At 50.6% G+C, this 22,803-nt stretch overlaps 2 protein-coding genes across 2 annotated transcripts; one reads left to right on the top strand and one right to left on the bottom strand.

The window, feature by feature from the left end:
- Positions 1–436: 436 nt before the first annotated feature.
- LAMTOR1 (late endosomal/lysosomal adaptor, MAPK and MTOR activator 1) lies at positions 437–9,443 on the bottom strand. Its single transcript, XM_070943047.1, has 5 exons — positions 9,267–9,443; positions 5,545–5,687; positions 4,472–4,549; positions 2,948–3,074; positions 437–1,222 (listed from the first exon to the last, which is right to left on the bottom strand). Exons 1-5 carry the CDS (start codon positions 9,306–9,308, stop codon positions 1,130–1,132), a joined length of 483 nt encoding a protein of 160 aa, XP_070799148.1. The 5' UTR covers positions 9,309–9,443; the 3' UTR covers positions 437–1,129.
- Positions 9,444–15,356: 5,913 nt separating this feature from the next.
- LOC139317170 (secreted frizzled-related protein 2-like) lies at positions 15,357–21,395 on the top strand. Its single transcript, XM_070944137.1, has 4 exons — positions 15,357–15,403; positions 17,311–17,816; positions 20,857–20,934; positions 21,088–21,395. The coding sequence occupies exons 1-4, from the start codon at positions 15,357–15,359 to the stop codon at positions 21,393–21,395; spliced, it is 939 nt and encodes a 312-aa protein (XP_070800238.1).
- Positions 21,396–22,803: the final 1,408 nt, after the last annotated feature.

The raw sequence follows: 22,803 nt of genomic DNA, 5'->3' as shown, positions 1-22,803 counted from the left end.
GGAGCCCAAAATTTTTGTTGCTAAGTGACCCACAACGTCTGAAGGAAAGCTGTTAATTGTTCCATCAGAAAATTCCCTCTTAATTCTAAGTTGGATCTCTCTTTGTTAAGCTTCCGTCTGTTATTCCTTCTCCTGTTTGGAGAAGAGGTTGATCCCCTCTTCTTTGGGGCAGCCCCTCAAATATTGGAAGATGCTGTCATGTCTCCCCTGGTCCTTCTCTTCGCTAGACTAGACCTCCCCAATTCCTGGAAGAGTTCTTCGTACGTTTTAGCCTCCAGCCCCCCAATCCTCTTGGTTGCTCTTCTCTGCACTCTTTCCAGAGTCTCAACAACTTTCTTTGTGCCGTGGTGACCAAAACTGTTCCAAGGGAGGCCTCACCATAAAGTATAAAACGGTAGCGCCGTCCTTCCGCCTCCAGTCAAATAAAGAGCAGGCCTTTGCTCGGATGAATATATTTATACTTTTCTTAATCTACTTTAGCAAAACCAACAAAAAAAAAATTAAAATGACAGCTCAGCGAGGTAAAAGAGGGGAGGGGTACAGACCAAGAAGGATGCTAAGATCAAAAGGCTTCGCTTCCGTGGTTGTGTTGCTTTCCCCCCCCCCTTAAAAAGCTCTAATTCACCAGTGCTGCTTCCCCACTCTAAAACATCCAAAGATCAGGTGATGAAAGGGAACGATCCAGCTCAGCAGAGGGGGGGGGGGGAAGAACAAGAGGGGCCCCCTCTGGCTTGCTTGTCCGCCACCATCCCATCTTCTCCTGCACAAATTCAAAATCCCAGAGCCACAACCACAAAGGTAAATGAAGCCCACCGACGACTCCCCCCCCTTCCCCCGGCGTGAGTCCCGGAGTCACCTTCCTCCTCACGGCTGAGCCAAGCAAGCGCTCTCTGCCTCCTGGCCCAGGCCGACCGGGCACTGCCTTGCCAAGCCAGGGAGAAGAGGAGGAGGGCGCCAAGTGACGGGTCTCGTCAGCCTCGGCTGTCCACACGTTAGTGTCCCTGTGGCCAGATAACAGATCCAGTGTCTCTTCTTGTGCACAAGGTCCACTGCGGTGTCGATCCAGTGGTGGGGAGGAGAGAAATTAAAAGTGGAGGAGGGAAACCCAACTCGGGCGAGAGGATGGGCATCAGGGGATCCCAAACTGCACCACCAGTTCTTCTTTCGCATCCACGCGGATCTGGGAGAGGGCACTGAAGGCATAGGCAGCTATCCGGGAGACCTAGAGGAAGGGGGCACAGACGTGAGATGAGGGGAAGGGGGAGGCTTTCGGGAGAAGCTTCTACCCATCCCCCCCCCAGCCATGGAGGAGAGACTTCTGCCAGGATGCTGGCACTCCTGTGGGGTCTTTGGTGCTCTTGGAGCTCGGCTGCTTTCTTAGAGACGTTTCATGACCCAACTAGGTAACATCATCAGTGCTACAAGGAAGGGGGAGGGTTTCTCTCTGCTTATATATAGTAACTAGCCCTATCCCTGTTAGCCCAATCAAGGAACTAGCAACTCAAACCGTAAGCGGCACCCTAAGAGCCACGGTGGCCCAGTGGTTAGGGTGCAGCATTGCAGGCTGACTCTGCCCAGAGTCAGGAATTCGATCCTCACTGGCTGAAGGTTGACTCAGCCTTCCGTCCTTCCCAGGTCGGTAAAATGAGGAGCCAGATGGTTGGGGGCAAGAGGCTGACTCTATAAACCGCTTAGAGAGGGCTGGAAAGCACTGTGAAGCTATATATAAGTCTAAATGCTATTGCTACTGCTAATCAAAGAACTAAGGACAGTCCCATTAAAACAGGCTGGGTGACTTGGGCCAACCACCAGGAGACGAGGAGTTCTAGTCCCCTCTTTAGTCCACTGGGTGACCTTGGGCCAATCATCAAGAGATGGAGATTTCTAGTCCCATCTTAGGTAACACCTAATAAAAGCCAGGTGGGTGACTTTGAGCCATTCATTCCCTCTCAGTCCAACCCACCTCACAGGGTCGTTGTGGAGAAAATAAGAGGAGAAAGGAATATTACCGTATATATTCGAGTATAAGCCGAGTTTTTCAACACATTTTTTATGCTGAAAAAGCCCCCCTCGGCTTATACTCGAGTGAGGAAAAGAAAATACCTTTAAAAGCCTCTGGCGATCCCAGCTGAGTTGCCTGATTGTCAGAGGCTTCTAAAAGAAGCACTTACAGAACTAGTTTACTGTTTTTCCTTGAAATAAATATTTTTTTTTTAATTTGATTTATATGCCGCCCTTCTCCGAAGACTCAGGGCGGCTTACAGTGCGTTAAGCAATAGCCTTCATCCTTTTGCATATTTATACAAAGTCAGCTTATTGCCCCCACAACTGGGTCCTCATTTTACCTACCTTAGAAAGGATGGAAGGCTGAGTCAACCTTGAGCCTTGGCGAGATTCGAACCCTGCAGTAATTGCAGGCAGCTGGTCTTAATAACCAGCTTAATAACAGGGTGCCTTAAACTCCTGTACTACCAAGGCTCTATTCAAAAACATTTAACCTACTGATGCCTCAATTAATGCAATTCTATTGGTATCTATTTTTATTTTGAAATTTACCAGTAGCTGCTGCATTTCCCACCCTAGGGCTTATACTCGAGTCAATAAGTTTTCCCAGGTTTTTGTGGTAAAATTAGGCTTCGGCTTATATTCGGGTCAGCTTATACTCGAGTATATACGGATATGTATGTTCACCACCTTTAGTTACTTTTAAAATAAAAGTGGATAAAAAAATACATAATATGCAGATGGCAGACCAGCTCCTGCAGCTGAAAGTCCAAGAGCCCTGGGGAACAGAGGGTGGGGGGTTAGGGTGCCTTGCCAGGCTGGCTGGGGCACATGGGAGCTGTTGCCTGCTCCTGCTTCCGAGAGGAAAGCCAGAGGGAGCCCCTCTGCCTCACAGAAAGGGAGACGGACACCGTGGCTTAATTCCGCCGGCCGAGCCACCTACCTGTTGCAGGTCTGCGAAGGGCACAGGGTCACTGGCGAGGACTTGGTGCGGCTGGTTGGTCAGCGAGGGCAGCAGAGGGAGCTTCTTCCAGTGCGTGAGGCTGCTGCTCAGCACGGCCAGCCGGGTGCTGGGGGGGGAGGGGGAGAGAGGGATGGAGTGAGACAGAGGGGTGACCGGGGCAGCCCCAGAAGGCCCACAGGATGCATACAATGCTCCACTTACGACCAGCGGCTGAACTGAACCAAATCATCGGACGATTCTGACCTGCACCCCCTCCCCAACACGGCTGGTGCCCGTTTCATCTTAAGGGCCATCGGGAATTTCAGTCTCCAGGACTGAATATGCTAGACAACCAGTTTAAGTACAGGCAGCCCTCGAGTTAGGACCACAATGGCGCCCCAAATTCATGCTGCTAAGTGAAACATTTGCTAAGTGAGTTTGTCCCATTTTACCCACCTTCTTGCCACAATTGTTCAGTGAATCACTGCAGTTGCTAACAACGTGGTTGTTAAGTGAATCTGGCTTCCCCACTGCCAGTCAGGTGGTCGCAAAACGGGATCACGTGACCCCGGGACTCTGTGGCTGTCATAAATATGAGCCCGTTGCCAAGTGTCTGAATTTGTCACGTGACCCTGGGGAGGCTGCAACGCGTGTGAGAAACAATCCTAATAATCCTAAGGGTGGGAAACAGTCACAAGTCACTTTTTTGTGCCGTTGTAACTCTGAACGGTCACTAAATGAACTGTCGTAAGACGAGGTGTGAAACCGACCTGTAGGCCCTAAAGGAAGGTGTGGCTGAAAGTGATTTTGCAAGAACGGAACCAGAAACTGAGTTGGACACAGCAGCTCCCCCAGAGAGGGAGCTCGGACTCTCCCAAGCCCCCTCCCCAATCTCTGGAGGGTGGTCTGCCCCCCCATCTGTGATTGACAGGCAACAACTGCCTGGCTTGGCTTGTGTGAATGCTCTGTTAGAGAACAGATCTACAGGCAGTCCCTGATTTACAACCACAAATGGCAGCAGCTGCTTCCGTTGCTAAGCAAGGCGGTTAAGTGACAAGACATTAATTTTAACACACACACACACCGGTTAAGCAGATCACTGCAGTTGTGTTAAGTGAAACTGGCTTTGCCCCCGTTGACTTTGAAGGTGGCTGGGAAGGAGCCCAGCAGGCTGCAACCATTGTTAGTACATGCCACCTGAGAATGGGGAGCCTGTGATGGTCATTTTAGGGATTTATGTGTAACTTTTAACCCGGAGTTTTTGTTTTATTTTTCTGCTTTATTGTTGTGAGCCGCCCTGAGTCCTCTCGGAGAAAGGGCGGCATATAAGTCTAAACAAATAAATAAATAAGGGTGAAGACCAGTTGTAAGTCACTTTTTCAGCACCGTTGTAAAATGCGCACAGGTAGTAGCAAGTCGAGGGCTCCTTACAACTGCGATCTCACGGCAAGGCTGCCTAAGAGAGGTTAAGGAGCCCCCCCACCCCTCCCAAGCAGGGCCAGTCTTCTGCCCAGGGCCCCCTACCTGTACTGCCGCGCTCGGTCCATGTACTCGTGCTGCTCCATCTGCTGCTGATCTGCAGCTGAAACATCAATGATGTTGCTGGAAAAAGGCAGAAGAGCCTAGGGGTTAGAGAAAGCCTCTCTCCATCTGCCTCACTCAGGATCACACAAACCATCCTGCAGTGGGGGTGGGGGGTTCTGGAGCAGTCAGCCCTTGGCCCCAAGCCAAAACCGTGGCCAGAAGCAGGCCAATACTCAGGGCTAGGTAAGGGCTACCTGTGGAAGGTGGGCCTGGAGGGGCCAAGAGTCCAAGGCTTTCAGCGAGGGGCAGTATCTTCCATGACCCAAGGCCTTGGCACACTCGGAGCCTCAAAACCTGGCTCGGCCAACTGGCCTGGGGACGTTCCGTGGCAGAAGAGGGTGGATAGTGGACCAGGAAGAAGATCCCACTTCCACCCTGTAGTACTCCAGTCCTTAACTTAATTTCTGTTTATTAAAGCTCTAATGCTTCCACTTCTGTTCGTATGAGATTTCTAAGCCTCCCAGAGTCGCTTGGCAGTGCAGTGGGTGTCAGGTAGATTTAATAAATGAAAACAACAAAAGAGGGGATGAAGGGAAAACAACGTTCTGAATATTATTTTGGCATTGACAAAATCTCCATCAGCCGACATCCCATGACGATACCTGTAACGGCATCAAACATCCACCCCTGCCTCTTCCAGGTCCTTGGGAAGGACTCGCGAGGCGGATAAAAATGCCAAACCCAGCCTGATCATCTGGCTGACTTTGCAATGAATGATAGTAACAGAAAGGATTGAGGGAAAAAGGACGTACTGAATAGGACATCCAGCACCCAGAGGTACCCCTGGAAATTAATTCCATTCACCTGGGTCCCCCAGAATAAGCAGCCCCCCCAAAAGAACTGCTTAATTTAACTAAGCCCTCATCCTTTTAATATTTTTTCAATGTTTTTATACCTATGCTTTTATTTTTTTGAAGCTGCCCAGAGTCACTCAGGAAAGTGAGACAGACGGCATGTAAATTTAATCAATAAAAACTTAGGCCACCCCCAGGTGCCCCGGACCAAAGACTTACATGGCTGTCTTAGCCAGGATGGAAGAGAGCAGCGCCTGCTCGTCCGTCCGGGCTGAAGGCAGAGTGCAGCAGGGTTCCATCCCATTCATGGACTTGTTGGGTGGGCTGGAGGCTGGGGGCAGCAGGGGCTTGGACTCCTCCCCCTGCAAATGAGAGAACAAGGAGGAGGAAGTCAGTCTGGGGAGGAGCAAACAGAACCCGGCAGACGTTCCCAAATCCCTCCTGGACTGGGTCAGAAAGACAGGCTTCTCGATAGAAGAGAATATTTGTAGCTGGAGGTTGAAATGAGGGGTTCTTGGGGCTCTCTGAGCTTGCTGGTTTTCCTGCAGACATTTCATGACCCAATTAGGTAACCTCATCAGGGCTAGAATGGAGAGGGGTTTGCAGAGAGGAGAAGGGAAGACGGAGAGGGACTGTGGGGTTCTTGGGGCTCTCTGAGCTTGCTGGGGAACCACATCAGTGCTAGAAGGGAGGGGGGGGATTTGCTTCCTTGCCTGTCTGTGGGTGGGACAACTGAGGAACTACAAACTCAGGCAAAGAAACCATAAACAGCCTAAAGAAGGAACCGCCATGACCACTTCCACCCACACTGACAGGGCAAGCCACTAGTATACGAACAAGCAAACCCCCCTCCTTTCTAGCACTGGTGAGATCACCTGGTTGGGTCATGAAACGTCTGAAAGAAAAGCCCCCAGCTCAGAGGGCGCCAAGGACACCCCAGAGGCAGACATCTCCACCTTCTTTCTGGTCATCAGAGCTGCCTTCCTCCCTCTGCCAACTTCCCTTAAGGGACGGAACAATCTTTCCCACCGGCCTGCTGCATTTCACGTGACCACAAAGGAGCCATTTGCTCTCCACTGCAGCTGGGAGGAACCGCCGACAAGCCTGATGCTGCCAGTCACATTCTAGCCCACGCCGGCTATTTCGGTTATTCGCCAACGGGAACTTTGCCATCTCTGGAACTCTCCGATATTTTTACAAGCAGGGAAAACACCTCTGCTCCAGAGCGTCTGTCTTGGCTCTGGGACTTTCCTCGGCCTTACAACTTACAACCACAATTGAACCCAACATTTCCGTTGCCAAGGAAGAGTTTTAAATCAGTTTTGCCCCATCTGGTGACCTTTCTTGCCACCGTTGTTAAATGAACCAGTGCAGAATCTGGCTTCCCCATTGACTTTGTTAGATTGCAAAAGGAGACCTCAGAACACCACGACTGTCATGAATAGGTGTGTTACTAAGCACCTGAATTTTGATCACATGACCTTCATTACCCTACTAACAACAATAAATTTGGATCACATCTTGTGACCTTCTGACAAGCCAAGTCAGAGGGAAGCCAGATTCACTCAACAATCATGTTACTAATTTAGCAACTGCCACGATTCAATTAACAACTGGAGAAAGGAAGGTTGTAAAATGAGGTCATTTATTTTAACATTTTACTGGCTGCCCATCTTACCACAGGGTAACTCTGGGCGGCTTAAGCAACTGCCTCACTTAGCAATGGAAATGTTGGGCTCCATTGTGGTCGCAAGTGAAGGACTGCCTGCACTTCTGATCAGAGGCAGAAGAATCAGCAACCTCCCAACTGGAAGGAAGCTTTCAAATCACCTCCAAAAAACCAGCTCAGCCATTAACTGTTATCATGCCTTTACTGTCCTGTGCACAATTTTTAATGGGCAAACAATTCAGACATTTTTAAAATTATGGGCTGTTGGCCGGAGCTCTGAGCTTGGCAATTTGGCAAATCATTTTTAAAATTATACTTTTATCCCACCTTTTTATACATAATTCAAGCAGCAAACCTCTTGCCTCTTGTTCCTACAACAATGAGGTAGGTTGAGCTCACAGAGAATGACTGCTCCCAAAATCGCCCAGCTGGCTTTCACTCTGAACCAGTCTAGAGCTAATTTAGCTTAGTGGTTAAGGCAGCAGACTCTGAGTTCTAGTTCCGCCTTATGCATGAAAGGAGGCTGGGTGACTTTGGGCCGATCACCAGGAGACGGTGAGTTCTAGTCCTGCCTTTGGCAGGAAAGCCACTTGGGTGGCTTTGGGCCAGCCACTCTCAGCCCAACCCACCTCACAGGATTGTTGTTGCAGGGGAAAAGAGGAAGAATGACTCAAATATATTTGCGCCTTTAGTTATTTATAACAATAATAAAGGCAGGATATCAATAAATATAAACAAACAAACCTGGGCTCTGTAAAATAAAGGGAGAGAACCAGTTGTGTAGTAGGGGGTAAAGCATCAGGCTAGAGAAACTGGGGGGCTGCAAGTTCTAGTTCTGCCTCAGACAGAAAACTGAGTGACTTTCAACCATTCACTCTTTCATCCCAGGAGGGAGGCAATGACAAAGCCACCCCCAAAACCGGCTGCCAAGAAACTTGCAGGGATTCCTCCAGGCAATCACCAGGATTCAAATTGAAGGCAGCCAGTTTGCAGCCGTGACTAAAGGCCCCAGGTTTCGAACAGGAAGAGTGGCCTTTCTGGCCCTCCCTTAGGCGGGGAAGCCGGCTGGGTGGCTTTGGGGCAGCCCTTCCCTCCCCTCCCTCCCTCGCCAGGAGGAGGAGCAAAACAACCAATCCAGAAATCTTGCCAAGAAAACTGCAGGCACAACAAATAAATAGGAGAGAATGTGTGTAGCTCAGGGCTGAACTGTGGGGTCCTTGGTGCTCTCTGAGCTGCATGGCTTTCTCACAGACCAGGTAGGTAACATCATCAGAGGTCATATGAAACACCCAGATAAGCCAGGATTGACATCAGACAAACAATTAAGCCAAAAACAATACCCCAGTCAAGGAACTAGCAAGGGGAAAGCCATGCTTCCACCAACACTGGCAGGGCAAACAGTTTATATATATAACCAGAGAACAAACCTCACCCCCTTCTAGCACTGATGTTATTACTCAGTTGGGTCATGAAACGTCTGCAAGAAAACCAGCAAGGACCCCACAGTTCTCCCCCTCCTCTTTTTTCTCTTTCTCCTCCACTCTGCAATCCCTCCTTCCTCCCAGCACTGACGCTGTTCCCTACTTGGGTTATAAAATGTCTGCAAGGAAACAACCGAGATCCTCCCATCCTCCAATCCCTCCTTCCTCCCAGCACTGACGCTGTTCCCTACTTGGGTCATGAAACGTCTGCAAGGAAACCACCAATCCTCCTCCTCCTCTTTTTTCTTTCTTTTTCCCCTTCTTCCTCCTCCTCCACTCTGCAATGCCTCCTTCCTCCCAGCACTGACGCTGTTCCCTAGCTGGGTCATGAAACGTCTGCAAGCAAAGCAGGCAGCTCAGAGGCCAGAGGGGACCCCAACGAAAGACCCCAGAGCCCCCCTCCTGCAGCTGCGTCACCCGCCGAGCCGCCCCCTCCCCCAGCGCTGCCGCCCACCTCCACAGGGAGCCCTAGGAGGGGGGATCCCCACATCCACAGGGGCCCCCAGACCCAGAGAGCCCCCCCATAAGAGCAGGGGGGGAAGGGGGGGGAGACCGGGCGGCCTGGCTTTGTGCTGTGGGGGCCGGGGGGAGTTGGGGGGGTCTTCCCTTCGCCCCCCCCCCGCAGGCACCGCCTCCCTCGACCCCGCCTCCCTCCGCGGCGCCCACTCCCCCAGCCGGCTCCCTCGGCACGTGAGGGGGGGACGGGGAGCCCACTAGGCCGCGAAGCCCCCAGACCCGCCAGAGGGGACCCGGCCTCCTCCTCCTCTCCTTCCCCCGGGCGGGGCCGAGACCTGGTCGGAGGCTTCGTTCTCGCTGCTGTAGCAGCAGCCCATGGCGGCGGCGGGAGAGGGGCGTCCGCGGCTCTGCTGCTTTCGCTGCTGCTGCTGCTGCTGCGCCTCCTCCTCCTCCGGCCGAGGGGACGGCAGACCCTGTCGAGCCCCCTCAGCTCTCGCCTCGCCTCCTTCCGGCTTCCGGTCACGCGGCGGGGACTTCCGGGGAACTGGGGTGGGGCGGCGGCACGAGACGAAAGGGGCGGGGCTCCCCCTGGGGTCACGTGAGCCTCGCCGCGGCCGGATTCCCCTGGCTCCGCCCCATCTGGCAGCCGGTACTGCGCCTGCGCTAGTTTGAAATTATCTATTTCTCTATCGTCTCTCTCTAAATGTCTTCTATTTTCTCTCTCTCTCTTTCTATATATCTATATCTATATCTAATATATCTCTCCATCTATGCATACATGAGCCTCTGGATGTGGGTGAAGGAGGAGAGTGCAAAAGTTGGCTTGAAACTCAACCTTAAGAAAGCTAAGATCAATGGCATCCGGCCCTCTCAATTCCTGGCAAATAGATGGGGAAGAAATGGAGGAGTGACAAATTTTATTTTCCTGGGCTCCAACATCACTGCAGACGGGGACTGCAGCCAAGAAATGAAAAGACACTTGATCCTGGGGAGGAAAGCCATGGCAAATCTAGACAGCATATTAAAAAGCAGAGACATCACCCTGCCAACAAAAACGCATATAGTCAAGGCTATGGTTTTCCCAGTCGCAATGGATGGCTGTGAAAGTTGGACCATAAGGAAGTCTGAGCGCCAAAGAATTGAGGCCTTTGAACTCTGGTGCTGGAGGAGACTCTGGCAAGGCCATCCAACCGGTCAGTCCTAGAGGAGATCAACCCTGACTGCTCTTCAGAAGGCCAAATCCTGAAGAAGAAACTCAAATTTGCTGAACACATTGTAAGCCGCCCTGAGTCTCCGGAGAAGGGCGGCATATAAATCAAATAAAAAAAAAAAAAAATCCTTTGGCCACCTAAGGGGAAGGAAGGACTCCCTGGAGAAGAGCCTAATGCTGGGAAAGATTGAGGGCAACCTTGCTTTTCCAAAGTTTAGAAAAGGTGACCTCAGAACACTGCAGCCGTCATAAATACAGTATGAGTCGCTTGCCAAGCATTCAAATTTTGATCATGTGACCATGGGGGTGCTCTAATGGTCATAAGTGTGAAAAAAGGCCATAAGTCACTTTTTTCAGTGCCGTTGTAACTTTGAATGGTCACTAAATGAACTGTTGTAAGTCAAGGACTACCTGTACTGGACCTCATTTTCAGATGTGAGGGCTTCAACTCCCAGAACTTCCTGGCCGGCCATACTGTTCAAATTAAAGATATGTGGACTTCAACTCCCAGAATTCCCTAGGTGGCATACCGGCTGGGGAATTCTGGGAGTTGAAGTCCACATATCTGAAAGTATTGGAATTGTAGAAACATTGGATTGTTTTAATCAGGTTAAACTAGGATAGCTCCCTGGCTATCCGCTACCGGATCTCCCGAACTCGGTTATCCATAACCTGTCAGAACCTGCTGGATGTCACCCCTAACGCAGACCAAGGCTGAGATCTTCGTTTCAAAAGTTGACACTAACCAAGTCACCACAGTGAGACTCTCTGGATCCGCTCTTAAGTGGCTTCCTTAAAAGCTGAGCATCTCCTGCTCCGCCTCTCTCTCCCCCACCCACAGCCTCCTTCTCTTGCCTATACAGAGAGTCCTCAACTTATGACCACAATTGAGTCCAAAATTTCCAAGTAAGACAGTTGTTAAGTGAGTGTGGCCCCATGTTGCGACCTTTTCTTGCCATGGCTGTTAAGTGAATCATTGCAGTTGTTAAGTCAGTCATGGTCATTAAGCAAATCTGGTTTCCTCCCTTGACTTTGTTGTCAGAAGGTTACAAATTGTGATCACATGACCTGGGACAGTGCAACCCTCACAAATGCAGTCCTTGATTTACGACCAGAACTGCGGCCAAAATGTTCGTTGTTAAGCAAGAGAGTTGTTAAGTGAGCTTGGCCCTATTTTACGACCTTTCTTACCACACTTGTTAAGTGAATCATTGCAGTCATTTAAGTCAGAGGCAGGGTCGTTAAGTGAATCTGTCTTCCCCGTTGACTTCGCTTGTCAGAAGGTCAGCAAAGGGGATCATGTGACCCCAGGACCCTGCAACTGTCATAAGTACATGCCAGTTGCCAAGTATCTGGATTTTGATCATGTGACCATGGGGATGCTGAAATGGTCATATACTAAGAAAAATCCGGTCCAGTTCCAATCCAGGAGAAAGACGCTGGAAATAAAATGGAGGCTGATTGGAAAGAAGGACTTGTTTATCGATGAGCAGAACCAAAAGCAGCATGCATAAATTGATAAATTGATTTGATGATTTTTTTATAGGCTTCTGAGATGCTGCAGGGGATTGTGCAAAGTCTGAAATACTCCTAGGAGGATGTGCAATGTAGTGAGCCTGGTGTATGTTGCTATTCTAAAGCTGGTGGGTTAATCCTATTGTCCTAAAAGTCATGTCCTGTTCTTAGAATTTGGGTGGGGGGTGGGGGTGTAAATTTTAATCCCATCATTTGGAGCTGGAGGTGTTTTGTTTGTGAATAGATTGGCCCAGGGTTTCTTAATGGGCACAAAATCTCCGCCTCTAAAGACTTCGGGCATCTGCTGGAGGCTATTGAGGCTTTCTGCCTTTAAGAACATGTTTCTCTATTTCTCCTTTGGGGAAATATAATATTCTGCCTCTTTTAATATTCCCCAAAATATTTCATTCTCTTGGGGGGGCATGATTACTTCTAAGTGTAAAAAGCAGTCATAAGTCACTTTTGTTTAGTGCCGTAATTTTGAACAGTCACTAAACAAATGGTCGTAAGATGAGGACTACCTATACAGGGCAAGAGAAATATGCCAAAGGGAAGGAGCCACAGCCGACAGCTAATCCTGCTGCCTCTTGAGTTGCCTTTTCCCCCAGCCCCAAATTGACTGCAATGTTGCTGCAAGAGAAAGCTTTTTCCCCTAAGATTTAACAGAAGAACAGAGTTGGAAGGGACCTTGGAGGTCTTCTAGTCCAACCCACTGCACAGGCAGGAAACCCTAGACCACTTCAGATAAATGGTTGTCCAATCTCTTCTTAAAAACCTCCAGTGTTGGAGCCCCCATTTGTTGTGACTACGTTGGTGAATTCAAACACGAAATGCCGCCTTCTGCTTAGATCAGATTCATGGACAAGCGTACTGTCTTAAATCTGAAAATCCAGAGTTGTACCCACTTTAGTAAAACCAACCCAAATATTTTGGGAGCGAGGGGAAGTGGAGATAAAAGGAAATTCAGCATATGTTTAGAACTACTTACTTGGATAAAAGTTTTTTAAAAACCTGAAAATTCGGAGGGAGGTTTAAAAAAAGCCTGCATGTGAGACTAACCAAATATTTTTGGAGCTGCACAGCCTTTGAACTGCTAATCTAGAAGTTGCGAATCACATCGCAACCCTTCCATGCTGTTCTTTAGATAAGAGTTTAGAGTAAAATAAGACTGCAAGCACATTTGGTCCAGCCTTGGTGGTCCCAACCTTGGGGAGATGGCCTTCACCATTTGGAAAGGACCGGCAGCCTCAAAGGGAGCCGGGCTTCCTGGGGAAATTCACTCAACCATCACAGCTGCAGCCCGGCAGGATGGTGGGTGAGGCGCCATCAGGGACATGGATCTGATCAGCCCGTCTGGCCGCCACCGGCCTCCTGGCCTTGATTCAATTTCCTTCTCTCTCAGCCATGCAGGGAAATTGGATCCGGCCCTCCACGCCTTTCCATTGGGATCCTTCGTTGCTGGGACTCTGGCCAGGTTTTCTAAGCAGACCTTGGGTGCCAATCATCCATCGCTCAGGACATTGAACATCTCAGAATAACAGAGTCAGAAGGAACCTTGGAGGTCTTCTAGTCCAACCCCCTGCTTAGGTAGGAAGCCATATACAATTTCAGACAAATGGTTGTCCAATCTCTTCATTAAAACCTCCAGTGGAACTTCTGTTCCACTGGTTAATTGTTCTCACTGTTAGGAAATTTCTCTTTTATTTCTAGACTGCTTCTCTCCTAAATTAGTTTCCATCCGTTGCCTCCTGTCCTGCCTTCAGGAGCTTTAGAGAAGAGGTTGACCCCCTCTTCTTTGGGGAAGCCTGTCAAATATTGGAAGACAGCTATCATGTCACCCCTAGTCCTTCTTTTCACTACATTACATAAACCCATTTCCTGCAACCGTTCTTTGTATGTTTTAGCTCCAGTCCCCTAACCATGTTTGTTGCTCTTCTCTGCACTCTTTTCAGAGTCTCCACATCTTTTTTACATCGTGACAACTAAAATCGGATTCCCTTCATGATTTGCTTCTTCTTAAAAACTTCCAGTGATGGAGCACCCACAACTTCCGGTGGCAAGCTGTTCCACTGGTTAATTGTTCTCACTGTCAGGAAATTTCTCTTTATTTCTAGGCTGCTTCTCTCCTTAATTAGTTTCCATCTGTTGCTTCTTATTCTGCCTTCTGGGGCTTTGGAGAATAAATTGAGCCCCTCTTCTTTGTGGCAACCCATTAGATATTGGAAGACTGCTATCATGTCACCCCAGTTCTAACTTGTGAGTTGAGTACAAACAATCAATGAGTCCCGGGACAAAATTTTCGTCACAATGCATTGAGTACCAAATTTGATGAGTTCCAAAGCGGTTGAGTACCAAGGTACCCCTATATTTCTATTGCTAAAGTACTTTAGAAGAGTGAGGAAAATTCTCAGGGATGACTCTCACCCTGGTCACCACTTCTTTACCCTCCTACCAACAGGATGGAGATATAGAAGCAGAGCCAGCCGTACAAACAGGCTGAAGAACAGTTTTTATCCGTGGCCTGTCAGATTCCTGAATGCATAATAACATCATAACTACGTAGTATGATGGACTGCAGGGCCGGTGCAATGTGTAACATGTTCACACTGGTGCAATAGGACTGGGTGTTTTGTTAATATGATTTATTGGGTTAGGGATTTTCTGTCTTCACAGTGAGTTGTATAGTGTTGGGGGGGCTGCACTGAGGGAGCTCAACTAATCTCATTGTACATATATTGTGCACTGACAATAAAGATTTGAAATTGAAATTACTTGTAGATGATGATTTTGGTACGTACACAATATGCGGAAAGAACGTTGGATAGAAAATTCACCACCACAATGTCAAAGTTTGCCTTGCATCTTGGAAAAACCTCCTGGATTTGACCAGCCCTGTGCGATATGGACAACAATGAACCAAATTCGCAGTAGATGTGCAGAGGCCCTCTATAAATGAGCAAAACACCATCACCGAACTGTGACTGCAGGGACAAAATACAAATTATCCAACTTAACTTGGCACAGGGTGCCAAAATAGAACCGATAATGGAGATTTTGCTGATTTCTGGCTGTGACAAACGAAGCTAAACAATTATATCTGTAATCTAGATATGTTTATAATATTTTAGTTTTCATATTTTCTATTGTTATCTCTTGTTTTGTTTTGTTTTTAATCAAAATGTGATGTGAATTTGCCACAGGACAAATGAATAAAAATCTTCCCTGTAGAAAAATCCCTAAAGGAATTCCTGACTTTGGAAAAAACTGAAATTGAGCGCGAATCCCTTCAACGTGCAGAAATTGTTGGGGGCATAAAACAGGGCGCTCTAAAAGGACTACAAAGGGGCGCCTCCCTTTGATCCTTGGACTTTTGCCAAAAAAGGAATCCACTTCCAGGGAGCCCCCCTGGGCGGGTGGGGGGGCGCCAGACAGCCCCGGAGTGCGGGGACCCCCTGCCAGGTCACTAAACCGGTTTTCCGGAGCGCAGATGGTCAAGAGCAGGAGCCCAGCGGAGCTGATCCGGAGCGCAGGGGCGGGGGGGGGGTCGCTCGAGAGGGAGGGGGCGAGAAGGAGCCGGGGGGGAGGGGACTGAGTGTTGGGTAACACTATTGTGTACTTTCATCCATCCCCCACCGCTTCCCACTGCGTCTTTTCCCCGCCGGCCCAGGGAGCTTCTCCAGCTGCAGCGCTCGCGAGGCTTATGAGCCCACCAAGGCGGGGGTCTCCCAGACTCTGGACCTCTTCCCGGTGGGTGACCGTTGTAGCCGTGCCAAGCCACGGAGACCCCTTTGATCTGCAGTGGGGAGTCGCGCGAATCCAGGCAGCATCCCCGAGACAGCAGGATCGCGCCCCCGACCCACCCGGGATCTCCTGCGGGAGCTCTCCTGCCGGGCTCTGCTCCTTGCACCGAGCCTCGAGGGGGCCGGTTTGGTTGGTTGGGGGAGAGGCAGCTTTGGTGGGGACCTAACCCCCCCCTCCACCGCTGGCAAAGGAGAGTTTAGGACTTTCACTTAACGCGCGTCTCTCTCTCCAGATGTGGCTCTTACACCAAAGCAGAGTTTCCGCAGGCAGAACCTTTGAAAAGCCTGCGCCCCTCTCGCAATCCCCCCCAAAAAAGTTCCCCTCCCCGCGATGCCGGGGCTTTGCCACCGGGGATGCCCCCAACTCCAGACCCTCCCTGCGCCCCAACCTAACCCGCCTTCAGGGATTCTGATTCTGGCTGCGCTTGGCGGAGTCTGGCTCCCGCGGGGCCAACCCCCTCCCCAACTCGGGCAGAAGCCTCCAGGCGTGGGAGGGGTGCAAAGGCGATCCCCCACCCCGCGGAAGGCCGTCCTCCTGGCTTCTCTCCGCCGGGGAGGGGCGGCTGATGCCTGGGCGCGATAGCGGCGCTCGCCCGCGGCTCTGCGTCCTCTGGCCGCCGTCCAAGAGGAGGCGAGGCGGGCAGGGGGCGGGCGTGGGCTGGGGGTTTCTCCCGACCCGGAGCGCCGCCCTGCAGACTCCCCTCCCGGCCGCCTCTCGCAGACGGATCGCAGCCCGCGCGGCTTCCACGTGAAGGAGCTTCTCAGCCGGGCAGGTGCGCTGGTGGGTCGCGGGTGGGAGCCGTGGGGAGGCTGGGCAGGACTTGCTTTTCCCGGGCAGGGGGAGACCAAGCCGGGGGAAAGGGGCAAAGCTCCAAGCGGCGGCGGAGGCGCTCCCGGGGACCCCCCGGCCCAGCCTCAGCCTTCCCCTGCAGGTCCCTCCGCTCCACGCGCTTAGTGGAGCTGAGCTGCGGGCTCCATGTAACCAGAGACCCCCGTTGGAGCCGCGTCGCCCCTGCTTTCCCGGCCCCACCAATCCCCTGGAAGAAAGCTGGGGTACCCCCACTTCGGTCCGTGGGCCACCCCGCAGAGGAGCCACAGGATGGAGGAGCCCTAACCGGGGCAAAGGAGTGGAGTTGCCAGGAGGGCTCTGGGCAGCACAGAATAGAGAATACCAGAGTTGGAAGGAGCTCATCTACTCCAACCCCCGTCCACGCAGGAGACCCTCTACCATTCCAGACAAGGTTTTAAGACCAGATGGAGACCCATTTGTCTGAAATAGGATTAGGGTCTCTTCTTAAAAACCTCCTGTGATTTCTTCCTTTGTGTGGCTCCTTCTACCAGGGACAGGCAGCCTAGTGTGAACCTCTTCAGGCTGAGTTTGTAGGGTGAACCCTCTGCTCATGAAGTGGGGAGGGGGGGAGGATCTACTAGCTGGCCAAGGAGGGAAGAATCAGCCTCAACATTCATGGGGGACAGGTGGATGGTCCCTTCCAAGCCACTTTCCTCCTCCACGAGAGAGTCAGAAGGGACCTTGGAGGTCTTCTAGTCCAGCCCTCTGCTCAAGAGGAGACCCTATGTCATTTCAGATAAATGGTTGTCCAATCCCTTCTTAAAAACCTCCAGTGATGGAGCAACTACAATTTCTGGTGGCAAGTCCTTTCACTGATTGATTGATTGATTGATTGATTGATTGATTGATTGATTGATCCAACTGTTAGGAAATTTCTCCTTAGGTTGCTTCTCTGCTGGATGAGTTTCCTTCCCTCCATTCCTTCTTGTCCTGCCCTCAGGGGCTTTGGGGAAGAGGTGGGCCACTGGGTCCCCCAAGCTACCCACTCTCTCTCTTTCCTCCAGGTTCCTGATGGCTCCCTTCCTGCTTCTGCTGGCCCTCTGGGGCTGCTGCGGCCTCTCGTCCTCCTCCTCCTCTTCCTCCTTCCCGCATCACCTGGTGCAGCTGAGCTCGCGGCGCAGCGCCTGTAAGCCCCTGCCCAGCAGCATGAGCCTGTGCCACGGCGTGGGCTACAGCGAGATGCGGCTGCCCAACCTGCTGGGCCACGACACCATGAAGGAGGCTCTGCAGCAGGCCGCCTCCTGGGTGCCCCTCTTGACCAAGCAGTGCCACCGGGAGACCAAGAAGTTCCTCTGCTCCCTCTTCGCCCCCGTCTGCATCAGCCAGATGGAAGAGCCCATCTTCCCCTGCCGCTCCCTCTGCGAGGCCGTCCGGGACAGCTGCCTGCCCGTCATGGCCGCCTTCGGATTTCCTTGGCCCGAAATGCTCAACTGCAGCCGCTTTCCTGGGGGCAACGAGCTCTGCATCCCCCCGGTGGGTCCCGAAGACCAAGAACAGCCCCTGCGAGAAGGTGAGCGGGGGGGGGGAGAGGCAGGGACGGGCTGGCCATGGGGCAGCAGGGAGACCCCCTCCCAGGCCCAGGCACTGCTTGGAGCGAGCGGAGCGGACCCACTTCGGCACATAAACGCACCGTGCACTGCGCCCCTTACCCAAGGGGGCTCCTTCAAGTACAGCTAGTCCTCGGCTTTCGACCAGAATTGAGACCAAAATTTTATGTTGCTAAGGGAGTTTTTTCTCATGCTGTGGCCTTTCTTGCCAGTTGTTCAGTGAATCACTGCAGATGTTAAATTGGTAGCCAGGTTGTTAAGTGAATCTGGTTCCCTCACTGACTTTGCTGGTCAGAAGGTTGCAAAAGGGGACCACGTGACCCCCGGATACTGTGTCCGTCATAAAGAGGAGTCAGTTGGCAAGAAATTTTGATCATGGGACCACGGGGATGTTGCAATGGTTGTAAGTGTGAAAAATTGTTTTAAGTCACATTTTGTGGTGCCCTTGACTTTGAATAGTTATTAAATGAACGTGTGTTGTAATACACACACACACAGAGAGAGAGAGAGAGACACAGAGAGACACACAGACACACACACACACACACACAGAGAATAGAATAGATTAGAATAGTATAACAGAGTTGGAAGGGACCTTGGAGGTCTTCTAGCCCAACCCCCTGCCCAGGCAGGAAACCCTACACCGTGCGTGCGTGCGTGTGTGATGCTATAGGGTTTTTTCCTACCTAAACAAGTTGCTGGGTCTCCATCAGAACCTCCCTGGGGCGGGAAATGGGAAGGAGGCCTTGCTGTCCATCCCTGGTGGGGAGTTATGGAGCCCATCTCCTTCTTAGCCACGGAAGGATCCAGAAAGTCAGTCTGGAGCCCCTACCAGGATTCTTCTGGGGGTGGGGTGTCCTTGATGCTCTCTGAGCTTAGTAGTTTTCTCCCTGACATTTTATGACCCGAGTATGGAACGTCATCAAGGAAGGCCTTGTTAAAGGGAGATCGGAGAGCCTTTTGTCCAGAATGGTCCCCTGCTCCAGCTGGACTAGAAGACCTCCAAGGTCCCTTCCGACTCTTGTGGTTCTGTAAAAGTCTGCAAGAAAACCACCAAACTCAGAAAGCACGGAGGACCTCCCCCAATTCAGCCCTGAGCTAAAAAGATGATCTATCTCTCTATTCTTCTGAGGGTCTTAACAGCTGGAACAAGGACCCTTTGGCCTGGGGGGCAGGGGGAGGGAAGGCATTGTTGGCTGAAGAGCTGTTGAGCCTGTGTACAAAGGGATCAAGGGAGGAGGTGAGATCCAATCTAAAAAGGTAACCTTGCCAAATATTTACACAGACCAAACACAAAAGAGGATGCAAATCAGTTGAGAAAGGTCTCACTTACATCAGAGCCCCCCCTCGCAAAATGCTTTCTCTCTCTCTCTCTCTCTCTCTCTCTCACTCACACACACACACACACACACTGCTCTCAAATTGAGAGAGGTGGCACTTAGTTGTCAGTGAAGAAAGGGTCCTTACCAGCCATTTGCGGGGGGTCTTTTCCTGTGGGTCTCCTCCTTAACTCCCCAATGGTCACCCTTCCTTCCAGGAGGAGAAAATGGTCACTTCCTGGCAACTGCAGAGTTTTTCAGAGGGTAGAACTGAGGGGTAGGTGGGCGGGGGGGGGGAGGAAGGGGGGGTGATTCTTACAGACAGAAGAAAATATTTGTGGCTCAGGGTTGAACTGTGAAGTCCTTCGTGCTCTCTGAGTTTGGTGGTTTCCTTGCAGAGAAGTTTCATGACCCAAGTAGGGAACATCATCAGTGCACTGATGTTATCTACAAAGAATCATTTGCAAAAAAACAACAACAACCCAACCACCTCAGAGAGCACCAAGGACCCCAAAGTGTGATTCTTTCCCCGCCCCATCCCAGGTGGGACCAGCCCCCCTCTGCTCAGGAGGGAGGGGACGCTCAGCCCCGCCTCCTCCCTTTTCATCCCAACCCTTCCTGAGCCTGTCCATGGCCACCGCCTTCTCATTCTCCTAGGAGCAGAACTGACTGGGGGTGGGGGTGGGGTTTCCCTTGCAACATCCCGTGAGTCAGCCAAAGGGTGGCTGGCGGTCCTGCACGCACAGCACACGGATGAAGAAACCCATCAAAGCTCCATGCTGCTCACAGACCAGCTGAGCCACACAGCAACCAGCACAATCCAAACAGTTGCAACCATCATTGAGAGCTGATTTGCAAAGAACTTTTACACAATCCTTGGAGTAGATCTGCAGTGGGAGGGGTCTCCCTCCCTCCCTCTGACCCACGGGGTCTGCGAACCTCCCAGATCTCTCCCTCATCCAGGGAGTGGGAAGGGGAGAACAGAGCCACTGCATATATCTTCTGTAGCTCCACTCATTCATTCATATCTATCTATCTATCTATCTATCTATCTATCTATCTATCTATCTATCTATCTAATCTATCTGTCAATCTATCATCTATCTATTTATCTATCATCTATCTATCATCTATCTATCTATCTATCTATCATCTATCTATCTATCATCTCTATGTATCATCTATCTATCTATCTATCTATCTATCTATCTATCTATCTAATCTATCTGTCAATCTATCATCTATCTATTTATCTATCATCTATCTATCATCTATCTATCTATCTATCTATCTATCTGTCATCTATCTATCTATCTATCATCTATCTATCTATCTATCTATCTATCTATCATCTATCTATCTATCATCTATGTATCATCTATCTATCTATCTATCTATCTATCTATCTATCTAATCTATCTGTCAATCTATCTATCTATTTATCTATCATCTATCTATCATCTATCTATCTATCTATCTATCTATCTATCTATCTATCTATCTATCTATCTATCTATCTAATATGTCTCCCATTTGGCCTGGAGGCAACTCTAGGCGACAGCAGTCATTAAAACCAATAAAAAATACATTTAAACAATAATCTTCATTTACAGGTAGACTTCGACTTACAACCACAACTGATTTTCATCCTTCCCCCCCCCTTTTTTTTTTTGTCCCCTTCCAGATGCCGTATGCACAGCCTGCCTTGATTCTGGACCGAGTGAGAAGGATTTCTTGGAGAAAGTCTGCAACCAGGATTTCGGTGAGTCTGGAGAAGGTTGGACAGCCACTTGTCTGGACTGAGACAGGGTCTCCTGCTTGAGCTGGGGGTTGGACTAGAAGACCTCCAAGGTCCCCCTGTTATTCTGTATTAAGTCTTGACCTTCAGTTGACCGCTTCCTTCTCCCTCTTACAGCTCTGAAGATGACCATCAAATCCTTGTCTGGCGTTGGGGGCGACCTGAAAGTCATCCCGGAGCTCCGTGGCCGGACGCTTTACAAGCAGGCCAACTGGTCCGAAGAGGAGCGGAAGAAGCCGGTTCTGTGGCTGGTGGACGGCGAGGCCTGCTCCTGCGAAGAGCTGGCAGGGGGGCCGGGCACCTTGGTCCTGGCCATGGGGCACCGTCTTAGCAACCGTCTGGTCCTCTCCTGGGTCAGGAGGTGGAAACACGGGGAGAAGGAGCTGAAGAGGTTCTCCAGGGCGGTGCGGAAGCTGCAGTGTTAGAGGGGGGGGCTCCTCGTTGCCCATCATCCTCTGCCAGCTGTGGACCCTCGGGGTGGAAGTCGGGCCTGCCCCAAACGTTGCAGGCAACCGGTTTTTCCAGATCACGGATGAATTGGCACTAAGAAAGTAGCTAGCAAACTATGAGGAACAGAAGAGGTCAAACGGTTCTCCTATGGCCCTACAGAGAAGGGAAGATCGGGAGGGGGGGGCATAATACAGGTAGTCCTCGACTTACAACAGTTCATTTAGTGACCGCTCAAAATCACAATAGAACTGAAAAAGTGATTTATGACCATTTTTCACACTTTCAGCATCCCCAGGGTCAGGTGATCAAAATTCAGCCGCTTGGCAACTGGTTCATACTTACGACGGTTGCAGTGTCCCAAGATCACTTGATCCCCTTTTGCGACCTTCTGACGAGCAAAGTCAATGAGGAAGCCAGATTCACTTAACGACCAGGTTACTAACTTATCCACTCCAGTAATTCACTTCACAACTTCACAAGAAAGGTCATAAAATGGGGCAAAGCTCACTTAACAAAAGTCTCGCTTAACAACAGAAATCTTGGGCTCAGTTGTAGTTGTAAATTGAGGATTATCTGTAAAATGTCAAGACAAGAAGCAAGAGAGGGAGGGCCACTTTTTGCTAGACAGTCACAAGTGCAGGAAACTTGATAGGGAGCAATTCTGTTTTTTAAAGCCAGAGATGCAGCAATATTAAAATTTGCAGCCTGAATTGCATTGATCAGGGAACAATTTCGGATTATCCATTTTGCGCCCACGTAAGAAGAGAAGCTGTGCCCAGCTGGAAGGGACCTTGGCACCTCTCTCCTCTCAGTGCCCCACCAAACAGCCCACGGAAGGCCACCGCCGTTTCAGGCCCACTAAATAGTTGCAGGTTAGCGGATGGCCGTCTGTCCACATTGGCACAAGAATAACGTGGCAGGTTTCTTCTGGAGGTTCATCCTTGGGCAATTACCAACCTGGTGAATTTACAATCCATGGTAAAACCCAGGAAATGGGTAGATGTGGTGACCAGGCAAAACACAATTCCTGAGCCCTTGAGTCATTGGCACCAACTCGGACCCAGGCGGCTACCAGCTCTCTCAACTGCCCTGCTAAGCAAAATGGTTGTGGATGACCACCTCAAATGCCAAATACCCCACATTGCCCAGTTTCGTGCCATAGGCTGGACCAAAGTGGTCTTGGCTAAGGGGGGGGATGTTCAGCGTCTCATGGGTTTCCAGCCTTTGGCGCCCCAGAATGTGGAAATGGCCTGAGTGAGATTTGCTTCCGGCGTTCGTCTGTCTGCCAACCTATTTTATAAGTCCTTGTGGCATCTAAGGTGGGCGTGAGGGACCCAGCAGGAGCAGGCCTTAGACATTTGGCAGCTCCAACTTCCATGTGAT

This window comes from Pituophis catenifer, unplaced genomic scaffold (assembly GCF_029215685.1).
Source record: "Pituophis catenifer annectens isolate HBS135680 unplaced genomic scaffold, rPitCat1.0.hap2 SCAF_4, whole genome shotgun sequence".
Taxonomy (NCBI): domain Eukaryota; kingdom Metazoa; phylum Chordata; class Lepidosauria; order Squamata; family Colubridae; genus Pituophis; species Pituophis catenifer.
The sequence above is the reverse complement of the archived record's forward strand: the minus strand, read 5'-3'. Positions and strand labels throughout refer to the sequence as shown.

Excerpts from the sequence above, each read along its gene's own strand:
- LAMTOR1 (XM_070943047.1), bottom strand. The coding sequence starts at position 9,308 with ATGGGCTGCTGCTACAGCAGCGAGAACGAAGCCTCCGACCAG. Across the intron at positions 5,688-9,266 it reads AGAACGAAGCCTCCGACCAG|GGGGAGGAGTCCAAGCCCCT; the intron begins GTCTCGGCCCCG and ends TCTCATTTGCAG. Across the intron at positions 3,075-4,471 it reads GACCGAGCGCGGCAGTACAG|CACCCGGCTGGCCGTGCTGA; the intron begins GTAGGGGGCCCT and ends CTCCCCCCCCAG.
- LOC139317170 (XM_070944137.1), top strand. The coding sequence starts at position 15,357 with ATGAGCCCACCAAGGCGGGGGTCTCCCAGACTCTGGACCTCTTCCCG. Across the intron at positions 15,404-17,310 it reads AGACTCTGGACCTCTTCCCG|GTTCCTGATGGCTCCCTTCC; the intron begins GTGGGTGACCGT and ends TCTTTCCTCCAG. Across the intron at positions 17,817-20,856 it reads AGAACAGCCCCTGCGAGAAG|ATGCCGTATGCACAGCCTGC; the intron begins GTGAGCGGGGGG and ends GTCCCCTTCCAG.